Source organism: Polypterus senegalus, chromosome 1, assembly GCF_016835505.1.
Source record: "Polypterus senegalus isolate Bchr_013 chromosome 1, ASM1683550v1, whole genome shotgun sequence".
Taxonomy (NCBI): domain Eukaryota; kingdom Metazoa; phylum Chordata; class Cladistia; order Polypteriformes; family Polypteridae; genus Polypterus; species Polypterus senegalus.
In genome coordinates this window covers 243,597,146-243,612,354 of record NC_053154.1, presented here as the reverse complement: position 1 = coordinate 243,612,354, position 15,209 = coordinate 243,597,146, and the positions used below count along the sequence as shown (strand labels likewise).

General features: G+C 38.5%; 1 protein-coding gene across 4 annotated transcripts in view; it reads right to left on the bottom strand.

The window, feature by feature from the left end:
- The window catches only part of LOC120540295 (targeting protein for Xklp2-A-like), a 32,568-nt gene extending 18,944 nt beyond the window's left edge, over nucleotides 1–13,624 (bottom strand). Inside the window, exons 1-3 of one of the 4 annotated variants that reach the window (XM_039770944.1) lie at nucleotides 13,558–13,624; nucleotides 7,740–7,872; nucleotides 1,664–1,781 (exon numbers count right to left, since the gene is read on the bottom strand). In XM_039770944.1, the coding sequence (XP_039626878.1) occupies nucleotides 1,664–1,781; nucleotides 7,740–7,779 (158 nt within the window). In that variant the 5' untranslated portion in view covers nucleotides 7,780–7,872; nucleotides 13,558–13,624. Of the gene's footprint in view, nucleotides 1–1,663; nucleotides 1,782–7,739; nucleotides 7,873–13,469 lie in introns of all 4 variants that reach the window. The other 3 variants (XM_039770936.1, XM_039770952.1, XM_039770962.1) reach the window with 3 other exon arrangements.
- Between the last annotated feature and the right edge of the window lie 1,585 nt (nucleotides 13,625–15,209).

Below are 15,209 nucleotides of genomic sequence, written 5' to 3'. Positions count from 1 at the left end.
CTTGCAGCTTGCGGTATGAAGTGACATGATGTGAGCAGAGTTCTGGTGCTCCCATCGTTCCCTTGCTTTTGTGCGCGATGCGCTGGAAAAATAGTCAAAATTACGTCTCTGGAAATAATTAATGTTGATGGAGTACAAATGCCTCACCGCGTAGTAAATATCATGGGGGTTCAAAAGGGCGACCTCAATATAGAAAAAAAGTTTAAATTTCATCACAAAAATAACAAACTACGAGTATTAAAGTAATACCGCTCAAATGCAATATAACCAAATTAATGAGTTTGTATAAAATATCAAAATTGATCTACATATTGAATTGCCTTAAGAAGTGGTCCCCTTAAAAGGCGGGTCAGCCTAGTTTTGGAATAAGGCAGTAACATAAAATGTGGAAAAAGTGATGTGCTGCGAATACTTTCCGGATGCACTGTACATTGTATTATTCTTTTTCTTAAAACTAGTGTGCTTCAGTTACCTTCATAGAAGTCTAACAGCCAGAGGCTGCCTCCTAATGAGAAAGGTAAGAAAAGCAAACTAGAAGCCTAAACAAATTATTTAATATCAGCACTGCTGCAAGCAAAAAGTACAGTATAACAGCAGTAAAGTCGTCTAATCTACTACATAATTTTGCCATACCTGGCAGGAGGCAAATTAAAATCCCTTTTTCCTATGTTCATTTCTTACCCCTGGATGGCAAAGTTATATTCTAATTTTTCAATAGGAGCTGGATCCTACCCCAGCAAGTACTGGACACAAGGCAGTAACGATCAATGGATGTGGCACCAGTCCTCACAGGGTAAATACAGACATAAAGGCCACTTTAGCAATGCCAATCAACCTAACCTGCATACATCGAGACTGTGGGTGGACACCAGAGAACCTGGGAAGAGCATGCAAACTCCATGCACACACGAATCCCACACTCCTATGTGCCACCTTGCCATCCAATATCATCGATTGTGCTCCTCTCGATTCCATCCTTCACTCTATTCAAACAGAAAAGCATGCCTTTGAATGGAATAATCACTTGGTCCACAACTATGAGCAGTCAGCAGCAAAGATAGTTTAGCCTCTCATATACAGGGAAAGCTCACACATGGGTGGTTAAAGAAATGCTTGCTCAGTCAGTAAAAGGATGATATTCACAAAGTTAATGCTGCTCATGAAGACAAAATAGACCAGAAGGAAAAGTACCAAGAAGCAGACCAAGTGCCATTACTTCAGAAGAAGAAAATTAACATTAATATTTACATGCTGTAGGAACAATAATGATGATAATTCATCCATCTTCCTAATCTGTTTAACTAGGGGAGGGTTGCGGGTCAGCTGGAGCCTATGCCAGCAAGCATCTAGTTAAGGCAGGAGCAAAACCCTGACGGTGAAAACATACAAGTCACTTTAGCAGCAACACCTTTCTGTTATTTAAGGGTGCATCTGTCTGTTACAGGCCATGACAGAACAGAATTGCAGAAGTAAATGCAGGATTATAAATAGAATTTAGCTTGGCACTGAGGGCTTTTGGATGGTCATAACTTGATCTGTGACAGAGGCTGCAAACAGACAGGCAAACAGGAATGTATTCAAGTACATTAGTTTAAAAAACCGTAAGATTAAGTAACTCTTTCCTTTCATTTATGGATGGTACCTTATTTTACTTATGTCATACCTACTGAACTGGGATGAGAAACCTTTTGTTTGAACTGTAGAATTGCTTCCAGTATTCAAATTTCCCCATGAATTCACTACATTTGAGTAATTATGTGCATCATGAGTGGAATCAACACCTAAAAAGACCAAATAAAGGAAGAAATAGATAAATGTTAAAACACATGCAATTACATACTGTACAACCGATTTTTAATAATAAAAAAAAAAAAACCATAATCAAAACTCGGGTCGCAAATAGGTAAAAGGTTGAGAAACACTGCCTTACAATAAAATTAAACATTAGTAAAATTAAAACAAGAGAAGGCTAAATCAAACAACAACAATAATTAGCAAACAAAGATAACTGGCAGTAACAGTGCAAAATTCACAATTGGAATGCCAGTTTGAAAAGATAAGCTTTGAGGGCAGTTTTAAAATTTGTTATTGAATCGAGCTGACGTATATGAGAGAGAAGAGAATTCCCAAGATGAGGAGCACTATGAGACACGTTCGAGCTCCCTTAGCACAGAGTTTGATGTGTGGTACAGAAAATAGAGCTGTAGAGGTGGATCTGAGTGAGCGAGAGGAGTGTCAGTCTGTAGGAGATCAGTGAGGTTGTGGAGAGCTTTAAATGTGAAGAGCGGTATTTAGCATTGTATTCTATAGTTAACAAGGAGCCAGTGATGTTGAGAGAGAATAGGTGTAGTATGTTCAGTGGATTTAGAACAGCAGGTTACTATCCTGGCAGCAGAATTTTGAATAAGTTGTAAGCGATGGATACATTTTTGTGAGATGACAGACAGAATAGTATTACAGTAATATATATGTGAGGTGACTTGGGCATTAATCAATACTTTAGTACCGTGTTGCGCAAGAACAGGACGAAGTCTAGAAATGTTTCGGAGATGGAAGAAAGCAGTCTGAGAAATGTTCCTTATACGTGAGGAATTATTTAATAATAATAGTATTTAATAATTGTCATTATTAGTGTATAAATGGATATAAATAATTGCATGCAAACGATTCGCCAAAATCTGCTGTATGTAAACGATACTGTTTAAAACGTTACTGTTTTCTCATCAGAAAACCCGGTTTCCGCGTCTACCTTAGCTACCTTTATTAGTTTAAATGGCACTTTTACTAGTCGCAATAGGGCGGACGGACTGACTTATGTCAACTGGGCAACACAGTGAATGCGGCGTCTATCTATATATGTCTATGTTTTCCGTAGTTTGCTACAGGAAGGTACTCTCTCGACCATTGGCATTGGTTTGTCTCCTTGCTATTTTATTTATACTGCGACGGTGGTTTCCTAAGCCTTTTTTATACTGAATTCCTTTCTCACCGTTTTCCGTTACTATTCTTACACCGCCGTCAGCTAGTGTTATATAACTTGCTGTGAGAATTACATAAAAAAACGAGGTTATACTTAAGCTTTATAATACATTTTTGTGGCCATATCTATATTTATAGTGTCTTTTATAAGTGCATAGACACTTTATGTAAACAGCTTGTCCATAATATTTACACAGTGAAGCACCACCTAGAGAAAACTTGCATTTCTTAAATAACTTTAATACATGAATCATTGAAAACATAAGGACGGACTACTAAAAAGCCTAATACAGAGCATCCAAAGGTGACTAAAGCAGTCCTGCCAATCAACAAGTAAATATTTCATCAGCATTATTATCATCAGTGCTATAAAAAAAATCATCACACAGAGGAGGGAATCAAGGGATAGAAAAAGATAGGTGATGAAGATTCTTGAAAGTTTAAAAAGGGCAGCTCACAATACAGAGGTTTAAAATGTTTCTAAAGTGATACAACCTTTGTTAGATTTTGAACTTCTTGGAGGCCTGTGTTTGTGGGAGATGGCTGTAAAGCAACCATCTTGATCTCAGGAACACTGAACTTGAGGAAGAAGAGCTAGCCTGCATTGTACTAAAGTGGCAAAGGAGGAAACAAACCAGAGGGGTAGAGAAAGGTGGGTCTTTGTTGAACATAAGCACAAGGCAAGATGCAAAACGTGCATGGGAATTCACCTCGGCAGAGCTGGAGGTGTTTAGCCATCGTAAGGATCTTTTGCAAATGGGCGGAAACTCAATCACAGTTCCCAGAAAGAAAGAAAGAGTGATAGGGACAAAGAATCTGGCACAACATGTTGCATTCCAGGTACACAGATAGGAGACCTCCCTGGTCGGATGGATAGACTCCTGCCTAGAGATAAATGGATCCAATTTTACTGTCCATGTTAGAACGGATTACTTAAGGTTAGGATACCAGCTCTGCATAACAAATTTAAAAAGGTGCAAAACTGAGGAACAGAACTGAAGTGTAGATTTTCTTAAGCTCTGCCGGTGCCACAAATTTGTTCAAGACAGACGGAAGATTACAAGGCTTAAACACATGGAAAAATTTTGGTGCAAGCAGGGCAGAAAATTATGGGACATTTAGGCACCCTCTGGTATAGAGGAGATCTGTAATGCATTGACAACATCCATTTAAAATGATGTTGCAAGGAGTTTAGGAGAAATTTGTTAATTGCAACAAAAGGAAAATATTAATAAAATTAAAAATCTTAAATATCCTGCCCATGGTTAAAAAACGGTGCTGAAATTTCACTTTGCATTACGCCTTGTTACATACATACAGTGGTGTGAAATACTATTTGCCCCCTTCCTGATTTCTTATTCTTTTGCATGTTTGTCACACAAAATGTTTCTGATCATCAAACACATTTAACCATTAGTCAAATATAACACAAGTAAACACAAAATGCAGTTTTTAAAATGATGGTTTTTAGTATTTAGGGAGAAAAAAAATCCAAACCTACATGGCCCTGTGTGAAAAAGTAATTACCCCCTGAACCTAATAACTGGTTGGGCCACCCTTAGCAGCAATAACTGCAATCAAGCGTTTGCGATAACTTGCAATGAGTCTTTTACAGCGCTCTGGAGGAATTTTGGCCCACTCATCTTTGCAGAATTGTTGTAATTCAGCTTTATTTGAGGGTTTTCTAGCATGAACCGCCTTTTTAAGGTCATGCCATAGCATCTCAATTGGATTCAGGTCAGGACTTTGACTAGGCCACTCCAAAGTCTTCATTTTGGTTTTCTTCAGCCATTCAGAGGTGGATTTGCTGGTGTGTTTTAGGTCATTGTCCTGTTGCAGCACCCAAGATCGCTTCAGCTTGAGTTGACGAACAGAGGCCCGGACATTCTCCTTCAGGATTTTTTGGTAGACAGTAGAATTCATGGTTCCATCTATCACAGCAAGCCTTCCAGGTCCTGAAGCAGCAAAACAACCCCAGACCATCACACTACCACCACCATATTTTACTGTTGGTATGATGTTCTTTTTCTGAAATGCTGTGTTCCTTTTACGCCAGATGTAACGGACATTTGCCTTCCAAAAGTTCAACTTTTGTCTCATCAGTCCACAAGGTATTTTCCCAAAAGTCTTGGCAATCATTGAGATGTTTCTTAGCAAAATTGAGACGAGCCCTAATGTTCTTTTGCTTAACAGTGGTGTGCGTCTTGGAAATCTGCCATGCAGGCCGTTTTTGCCCAGTCTCTTTCTTATGGTGGAGTCATGAACACTGACCTTAATTGAGGCAAGTGAGGCCTGCAGTTCTTTAGACGTTGTCCTGGGGTCTTTTGTGACCTCTCGGATGAGTCGTCTCTGCGCTCTTGGGGTAATTTTGGTCGGCCGGCCACTCCTGGGAAGGTTCACCACTGTTCCATGTTTTTGCCATTTGTGGATAATGGCTCTCACTGTGGTTCGCTGGAGTCCCAAAGCTTAGAAATGGCTTTATAACCTTTACCAGACTGATAGATCTCAATTACTTCTGTTCTCATTTGTTCCTGAATTTCTTTGGATCTTGGCATGATGTCTAGCTTTTGAGGTGCTTTTGGTCTACTTCTCTGTATCAGGCAGCTCCTATTTAAGTGATTTCTTTATTGAAACAGGTGTGGCAGTAATCAGGCCTGGGGGTGGCTATGGAAATTGAACTCAGGTGTGATACACCACAGTTAGGTTATTTTTTAACAAGGGGGCAATTACTTTTTCCAAACAGGGCCATGTAGGTTTGGATTTTTTTTCTCCCTAAATAATAAAACCATAATTTAAAAACTGCATTTTGTGTTTACTTGTGTTATATTTGACTAATGGTTAAATGTGTTTGATGATCAGAAACATGTTGTGTGACAAACATGCAAAAGAATAAGAAATCAGGAAGGGGGCAAATAGTTTTTCACACCACTGTACATACATACATACATACATACATACATGACTCACTCATCCCGAAGTCTCCCAAACCATGAGGACTTGAAATTTGGAATGTAGGTTACCCTTGGCCCATAGGTGCTCGCTAAGAAACGGTTTTAAAAATTTTGTGGTCCAAGCCTGTTCTGTCTGTATGTCTGCCCGCTTTTGACGGGAATATTACTTAACGGATTTAGATCTGGTTGTTTTCTATAATTTGCTTCAAATTTCCGGTTGATTTTGCGACTTCTCTCATCGCGCTAAGTACCATAGTTCACTTGCGGTGCCGATGCATTTATGCAAATCCATGAGAGTGGCTGTGGGCCGGCAGCCTCTGTTCGAGTTGGTCTATGTCTTGCCACGTGTTGGGAGTGCACCTTGCCTCCACTTAGCTAGCGATACCTGTTTTTGTTTAACAAACGTTATCATCTACATTAGTTTTTGAGAGAGAGAGAGATCAGAGCTCCATTCGTTTTAGTGGGTAGCACTATGTGGGTGCAGTCACAGGGTACAGCTAGTGTTAATACAAGACATGGAAATGCAAGGCTTAATATCTGATGGTACACCAGGAGTTTTGACTATTGAAAATAATCACTATGCATGCCCCAGAGGCTGTTCACACAAATACTAAATATTCACTCTTATGACTTATAAGGCCATTCTTAGAGAACCTCCACGTATATTCATTTGTAATAATACAACTTTACTGTTTGCACTGTACACAAAAATAATTTAATAAGTACAACTTTAAGTAGCAAGAGAAGCAAGTTGGTGTGAAACAGGTTTAAGCAACCGACTGATTTGTCTAGGAGTTTCCACCAGCCTGCGCTAACTCCAACAATGCTAAAGCTGTACAGTACCAGGAATCTGCTTTGTCATCAGGAGAAGTAATATGATATGTAAAAAATAAAATTAAGTCAAAACAACCTTAAAATAAACTTTAAACAGTTAATCATTAATTGAAGCCCTACATATTGGTTTCCATTTTCAGACAAACATTTAAAAAAATTCTCTGATACTTCCAAAATATCAATTGGTGATTAGCATCTTGTATGGAGAAAAATAAAGCATTCTATATTATTTTCTAATTAACTGATGCACTGTGAGTCGGGTTGTTTCATACAGACAGGACAATCACAATAGGTGCTTCACAAATGTATTCAAATGCAACTAAAGGAGCATAATATCCCCCTCCTGTTGTACAGGGGTGCCACCTTTATAACTCAATCCAAATGAGAAAAAAACAGGGAAAAAAAAAAACACCCCAACCCCACAAACTCTGTCTGCACCATCACCAAACCAGCAACCACAAACACACACCACAGCTTCTATTGAAGAACTGAACTGTTAAATGCCGCCAGCAAGAACACCAACTGCTTAGCTAGGCCACCATTTATGCTGATATGCCGTGTTGTCCTAACATCCACAACAGGGTCCACCATATGCTACCATTATTTACATGACAACTTCACTCCCATGTCATTAGAAATGGGGAATCCTTCACTCAGAAAAGAAAACTTAAAATTGTAATGAGGTCTGCTTTGTGACCATAAACATACTTTCCATCACGACACATTTTATGAAACCAGCTGCTGTTGCACTTGGAGGATATACTTGAGAATTAAGACTTCAAGAGCTAGGTTCAATTAGTGCCCTGATGGCTACAACTGTAAACTGTTTGGGACTAGATTTGTTAAAATGTACTCAAAACAGATTCAACTAACCAAATTGTCTGGGGAAAAAATGACACACTACAATTATGAAAACATGCAATCTTGGATTTAAAAACAAAACAGACACATGGTCCCACTATGCACAACTCTTACAGTCTTCCTTGTGACCATGTTGTTTTCGTGACTTGACCATTGGTGAAATGTATGCCGTTGGTAAATCTGGCTTATATCCTCGAAACACAGTAATTTTTTCTTCCACTTCAGGAGTTTCTCTTTTCTATTTGATCTATAAAAGAATAAATTACATGTAGAGGAACTGTATTATGAACATGCATACCAAATCAGATTTCTAAAAAGCACTATCTAATAAAAATAAACTAAATTCAGTAAAAAGTTATTAATAGGAAGAATACGATTAGCCTCACACTTACATAATTACTGAATAAAGCAAAAGTGTTAAAGCAGTATTATGGAACTTAGTCACTGCCCACTTATACCACTTAAACTTGCAGCAGACATGCCACCTAGTCCATTCCAGCTAAGTAAATAAGAAAAAAAACTGGCTGGAATTTCCTTGTTTTATGCACAAATACCATACTAAATACTGCTGTAAAAATCTGGTCATAATCCTCCACACACACTGACAGTCTAATAGCCATCACTGAAGCTTAAACAGGCTGAATGATCACACCACATTTCTTTTTGTGCATTCTAAGTCAATATTTTTGAAATACAGTTTATTGGAATTTTAAATATAAAATCAGTTTTCATTACGGACATGTACTTTACTGGTTTGTGTTATTTTAACATGGAATTTAAAACTTATCCCCCAATTACTCCAGATCAAGATGAAACTGAGCCAATGTGGTCATCTCACATTTTTGGGTGACAACTCCCATAATTATTTAATACTTTGCTTGAATTTCCCTGAAGTACTTTTTGCACAAGTATATTTGATATGGCACTGCAGAAAAATCTGTTTTAGTGTCCAGTCCTTTTACTGTGTTTTCACATTTATACCAAAAAATATGCTCCAATTTCACATATTTGCCACCAGTACCACGAAGATGGATGACTGGAAACCATGAGCTAAAACTGCATTTGTAGAGGAAATTATATTTTGCAATGTACCCAGCAAGATTGCTGTTAATAAAAACTATGACTTGCATATTACAAATAAAATAAAAAAAATAAAAAAACCACAGCCATAAACTGAAATTAAATTTAAAAAAAGGGTGAAAACAAAAGATTACAAAGGAAAGATGCCACAAAAGCCCTCCCCACATAATTAAAATATAGGAGGCATCAAAACCCATGGTCAAATTTTTTGACAACTTAAGTGATTAATTAGACTTGTGCCCAACTAGCATGCCAAAATACTGTACCTAAATAAGGGGGCGGCGAAAATTTCCTCCACCCCGGGCGGCTGACAGCCACACTACGCCACTGAAATATTTATAATCAATTTTTGATCATCTTAGCTCCAATCATTTTAGAACTACTATTCTGGCTTTAGGCATTTTCATGGCAGTGAGACTGCCCTCCTGAAAGTATTTAATGACATATCTCTTATTACTAACTCAGGTGAGGCAGCAGTATTTGTTGTTGACATGCTCTTGACTTGAAAGACCATGAGATCTTGCTGTTGCAGTCTGAGCAGCTGGTGAGGCTTAAAAGGGGCTGCTCTTCACTGGTTCTGGGCATATCTTACTGACAGATACTTTTCCAGTGGACTTTCAGTTACTCTTTCATTTACTGCTCCTGTTAAAAGTGGTGTTCCTCAGGGATCCATTCTTGGATTTATTTTTCCAAGTTATCTTCATCCTATAGATGCTATTTTTAGGAAGTTTAATGCTTCTTTTCATTGTAATTCTGATGACACACAAGTCTATATTCCTGTGTGATTCAATGAATCAACTGCACAACTGTCTTATAGAACTAGTTTTCTAGATGGTTGACAATTCTCGTTTTTAATCAAAATAAATTAAGTGCTGATAGCTGGTCATCCTGCCAAAGCTCAAACAGGTTTTGAATTCCTTGGCTCTTTCACACATCCCATGTTTGGAATCTTGATAGTAATCTCTCTTTTGAGAACAGACAAAATTATGTGGACGTAATCTCTCTTTTGAGAACAGACAAAATTATGTGGACAAAAGATGTTTTTTTTCCCAGCTTCACCTTTTAGCCAATGCCAAGTCTTTTTTAAATTTTAATCTCCAATGGGATCTTGAGAAAGTTACTTGTGCTTTCATCTTTTCTTGTCTTGATTTCTGCAACTTGTTGCATTCTGGGATGAGCAAATCCCTGATAAACAGGCTGCAGTTGGTCCAGAATGCAGCTGCCATTTTATTGTCAGGGCAAGAAAGTTTGATTCCGTTTTTCCAATTTTAGCCTCTTTACACTGAGGATTTTGCTGCTGCTTCACCTTGTCTATAGAATTCATTATCTAACTACACTACAGGAGTAACCTTCAACTGAACTCTTTAAAAAATGACATTGAAGACTCATTTATATTCTCTAGCTTTCCATCAGCTTCAGTGATATTGATGGTTCATTCCTCACAGTCATTTGTTCATTTTAATTTAGTGCTGGTTTGTATTGTTTCTATTGTATTCGATACATTTTATTAATGTTTATTGCATATTTTATTGTAAGGCACTTTAGCTACAGAGTTACTGACATGGTTTTAAATATGCTCTATAAATAAAACTGACATTTAGGAAAGACAACAACTTCTTCTCATCACTGTCGCTGGCTAGTAAACTGCTGCAAAGTTCACAAAACACATTCATGCTCCTCCCATCTGACACTGTTAGTATTGACACAGTTATAATGTATATATCAAACCTAGGTGACATTCTAACCCTATATTTAGTTTTATTCTTGGATAAAATATGCATGTCTAATTATTATGAATGTGAAGTCCAAACAATGTTTCCACAGAGAAATTTTCATGCACGTGTGGGATTGTGCGAGTTTATTTTGTTTAAGTGAGGCAATTTCATGTAAATTGTGGTTGTATCTAAAGTAGTGCAGGTGTTAATGGGATGATGTTTTACAGGTCTACATTTAAACATACAAGTACTTTATCACTATATTGAGCAATAGAGGCGTCAGACTGAGGTTGAAAGTCACTGCTACATTGGACACGCCAGTGACACAGACCTCTCTAGTTGGTGGGACAACTTTGAGAATGAAGAGGATGTTGTTGATGAGAATTTATTTATCAAGGCCATTGCCATTGTCTTTAAGTGAGCTTCTTTGCCCATTGTGACAGAGAGGGGGTGCTACTGCTCCCTTGACCCCCTTTCCACAACTCCAGACACCAGGTAAAAGTCCAATAGTTGACTTTATTAAATTACCACAGTGCACAAAGCACCCTCTCCTTCACTGTACTTCTATAAATCACAACAACAATTACAACCCTCCACACTCCCAGATGCATTGCAATCCTACCACCCAGCTTGCCATCTGGGAGCTCCCACAATCCTTTTATATTCCCTGACCCAGAAGTGTTCCCAATCCCCTGTCCATGTGATTTTGTATCACTTCCAGGTCAGGTGAAAAGTCCTTTTCTTCACCCCGGAAGCACGTCATTCCCCTTGTCCATGTGGCTTGGACGTACTTCCGGGGAGTAGGGTAAATAACTGTTGTACCCCCCTGCAGCATCCACAGTGGCCCCCATGGCATCCAGCAGGGCTGTGTATGAAAACTGCAATGTCCATGATGCCCTGCTGGTCTTCAGGGGACCTCCATACTGGAGGGAGGGCTCCAACTGGCGGCTTGGAGGTATTGGCTGGGAGAAACGGTTGGCCATACACCACACCATATAAATCGAAGGAAAGAATTATGACATTGCTAATCAGTCTTGTCAAAAACATTGCCTGCAACTCTACTATTTAGCAGACAAGATGTATATTATGCAAGACAGCAAGCGCCTTTGGGTTGTCAAGACAAGTGGTTTTTAAAAAAAAGTAAGGCAAATGTAGCAGGGTTGCAGCTGGACTAGTGTAGGAGTAAGGCAGCCACCCACAGTCAAGTCAAAGCGAACTGTCATCTCAAGCATATACAAGTATACAGATAGACAAAATTGCAAAGCTCAGGGTCCACAGTGTAATAACATGAAGTGCAAATAAAAAAAATTAAAATAGAATTAAAATTTAAAATTAAAAAACAAACAAGAAATTGTGCAAAGACAAGATTGATGCAATGTATGGTATTATGCAATCTAGATACATACTGTAAATATAATCAAATACATAATACCAGTGACAATGTACTGCACGATAATGTACAGTGAATACACTTGACTTGAGCATTCCTAGTTTTCATATTCTCTGTTTAGCATTAGTTTGCTCAGAGGTTGATGCACTTGCTGCTTCCTGAGCAGCTCTTCTCCACCCTAGCGGCCCACTGCTTCTCTTTTGTCGGCTTCTTTTCACTTTAAAACTGATTGTTAGTTTGTGTTGCAACTACTTAGTACTTTTTGTTTAATTTTTCACTTAAGATGGCACTTAAGTCTTCAATCTGCCTCAAAAATGATTGGCGAAGGCAGTAGGGAATGAGAACGGTGCCCATTATGCATGTGCCGCATGGCCCTCCTGCTTCATGCTGCCGAGTTGATTCTACAATAAAACAGAGTTAGAGAGTTATCCAGTGCGCTATATACTCACTACAGGGTCACGGGCTTCTGCTGGAGCCAATCCCAGCCAAAACAGGGCACAAGGCAGGAAACAAACCCCAATGGGTACTAGCCCACCTCAGGATGCACACACAGAATTTAGCATTGCCAATGCACCTAACCTGCATGTCTTGACTGTGGGTGGAAACCGGAGCAAACCCACGAAGACACGGGGAGAACATGCAAACTCCACGCAGGGAGGACACGGGAAGCGAACCTGGGTCTGCTAACTGCGAGACAGCAGCCCTACCCACTGCGCCACCCGAGTATATTTATATCCCGACTTGGCCAGGATGCGCGCTGCACATTCAGACACCTTGTGGTGATAAGTGAGCGATTCAAGTCAGTTTGCGGAGTTTTGGCGTCTGTGTAAGCTCCCTTATCACCACAAGGTGTCTGAATGTGCAGCGCGCATCCTGGCCAAGTCAGGCATCAGAATAGCACACAAACCCACTAACAATTTGCGCACGGTGCTCTTTAATGCTAAAAAGAAGAAATCGACAGCAGAAACACGAAACGCAGTTTATAGCATTCCATGCAGTTCGTGCTCAGCGGTATATATAGGACAAACTTCAAAAAGAATCGCAACGCCGTCAGAACATAGGACTCACTATCATTGATCTGTACGCATACTAAATCAACCGGACATACATTTAACTAACTGGGACAATGTAAAAGTAAAATTCAAGGCCAGTACGAAAAGCGCCATAGAGCTGGCCGAATCCTGGTTATCAAAGGAGAACGCCATCAGACACTTGGACCCAAATCCAGCACATGCAAACAAACTTAAGAACATATTTATAATAAACAAGACTTTACACCCAATACCGTTTTCACAACCCGCGTGACGCTCGGTTCGAACCCCAAGTTAAAAAAACAAATAAAACGCCGCTCAACTGCTATCAGCTGTTTATTCTCTACCGGGTTTAAGCACTCCGCGTGTTGATGACAACATTTCACAACTTTCAGCATTAACGTTTTAAAGTCAATGTACAAAAATACTGTTTTAACCCTGAAATGCACATTTTAGTAAGAGTACCATCAGCGCCTTGTTTGCTGATGTTACAGGTACCATAAATTAACGACTGTTGCACGTTGCACTAAAACACAAACCTCAGCTTTACATGCAGCACAAAACAAAACAAAATTATTTCTATGAGCTATGTAACAAAATACCATAACAACCCACATAATATACTCACGCTTTTTTTCAACACTTCTTGAGCACAGATTGTACTGACAAAAGCTTTCCCCAAAAAAAAAACCCTTAACACTGCGCAACAATCATACCTTGCTCCTACACATACGACCCCCTAATTCATACTATTACTTGGCGGACGCGGACTGTGTCCTTTCCATTTAAAGGTGTTCTGTATCTGAATGAGCCAATCACATGGAGGGTGAAGTAAACACACCATCTGAATCGTTATTCGACAGCGCCGCTTTGCTCCTTGGTAATTGTAGTTCTTTCGGGCTCCCTGACACTTCCTATAGCAGGGGTTTTCAAACTCGGTCCTGGGGACACACTGTGGCTTCAGGCTTTTGTTTTAACCAGATTCATAATCAGTGACAACAACTGATAACACTGATGTCATTTAATTAGCTAATATTTGTTTCTCTTCTCTTATTCTACACCCAGAAAAGCACAGCAGCAAGATTTATAGATTTGTAAGACATTTAGAAATATTTCTATTTTGCTATAGATTTAAATACTTAACTCTCTTTTGTGATTTCATTATATTTTGCCCTTTTTCTGTGCAGTTTGCCTCTTTCATTGTATCTTAATAATGACAATTAAAAACGAACAGAGGAGACACACAGGCAAACAACACTGACTCATGAAAGGCTACAACTATTTGCACTAATGAGTAAATAATGGATTAATTTAACAATTAGAACACCTGGAAAAGTATAATGAAAATCAAGATGAAAATATGTTAAAAAAGAAAAAAAATACATTATTCCCATATAACTACTTAGTACATTGCAATATATATATGTATATTTTATATTATTTATATTATATATAAAACCAAAACATAGTTTTCTAATTTCTATGTTGTCCTCAAAACACAGAATCTGGAATATAACAGTCATGGAAGAATAGTTTTAGGGTAACATACGTAGCTTTCATCTTAAATAAATAGCATAAATGGTTAATACATGTCAGAAACCTTTGCAGGCATATCAGGAAACCAGATAAAGGTCAAGAACAACAAAATGTACTGAAAGATGACTAAGAGATGACTAAGAAATTAGTAGATGTCCTGTAAAGATTCAGAATAGACAGTTGTTATATTGCACAGAGATATCGAGGGTACTGGATCAACTCAAAGGCATAAGAAGAACTAGAATATAATATAATAGACTTTTATTTTATATAAGTCATTTAGGTGTAAACCAAAGAACCAACCAGAGTAAATGTTTGCATTGATTGACATTGTATGTAAATTCAGTAGTTTTTAAAATGAACCTCCATTCTTTGTTTCTCTGATCATTCTGACCATACTGTAATGGACTGCTTTTGAAAAATTAGAGTTTTGAAAATATGTAATCTTTATATGTAATACACTACCGTGGCTGTTCATTTGTTTGTCCAGGATTTTAAATCACCTGTAGCATGCAAACCATTTGCCCTATTGACCTGAAATTTGGTACACATATACTATGTAACGTCTACTATCCACTTTCAGGGTGATGATGCACCTTCAAGGTTATTCCTCTTTGAATTTTTATTTTATTTTATTGTAGAATCAACTCTCGGCAGCTGCCAGTAGGGCAGCCATGTGGTGCATGCATACGGGTGCTGTTCTCATCCCTACCACCTTCGCCTTTACTTCCTCTACCTCTTCATATCTTAAATCATTCTTGAGGCAGATTGAAGAGTTAAGTGCCAGCTTAAGTGAAAAATTAAAGAAAACATACTAAGTAATTGCAGAACA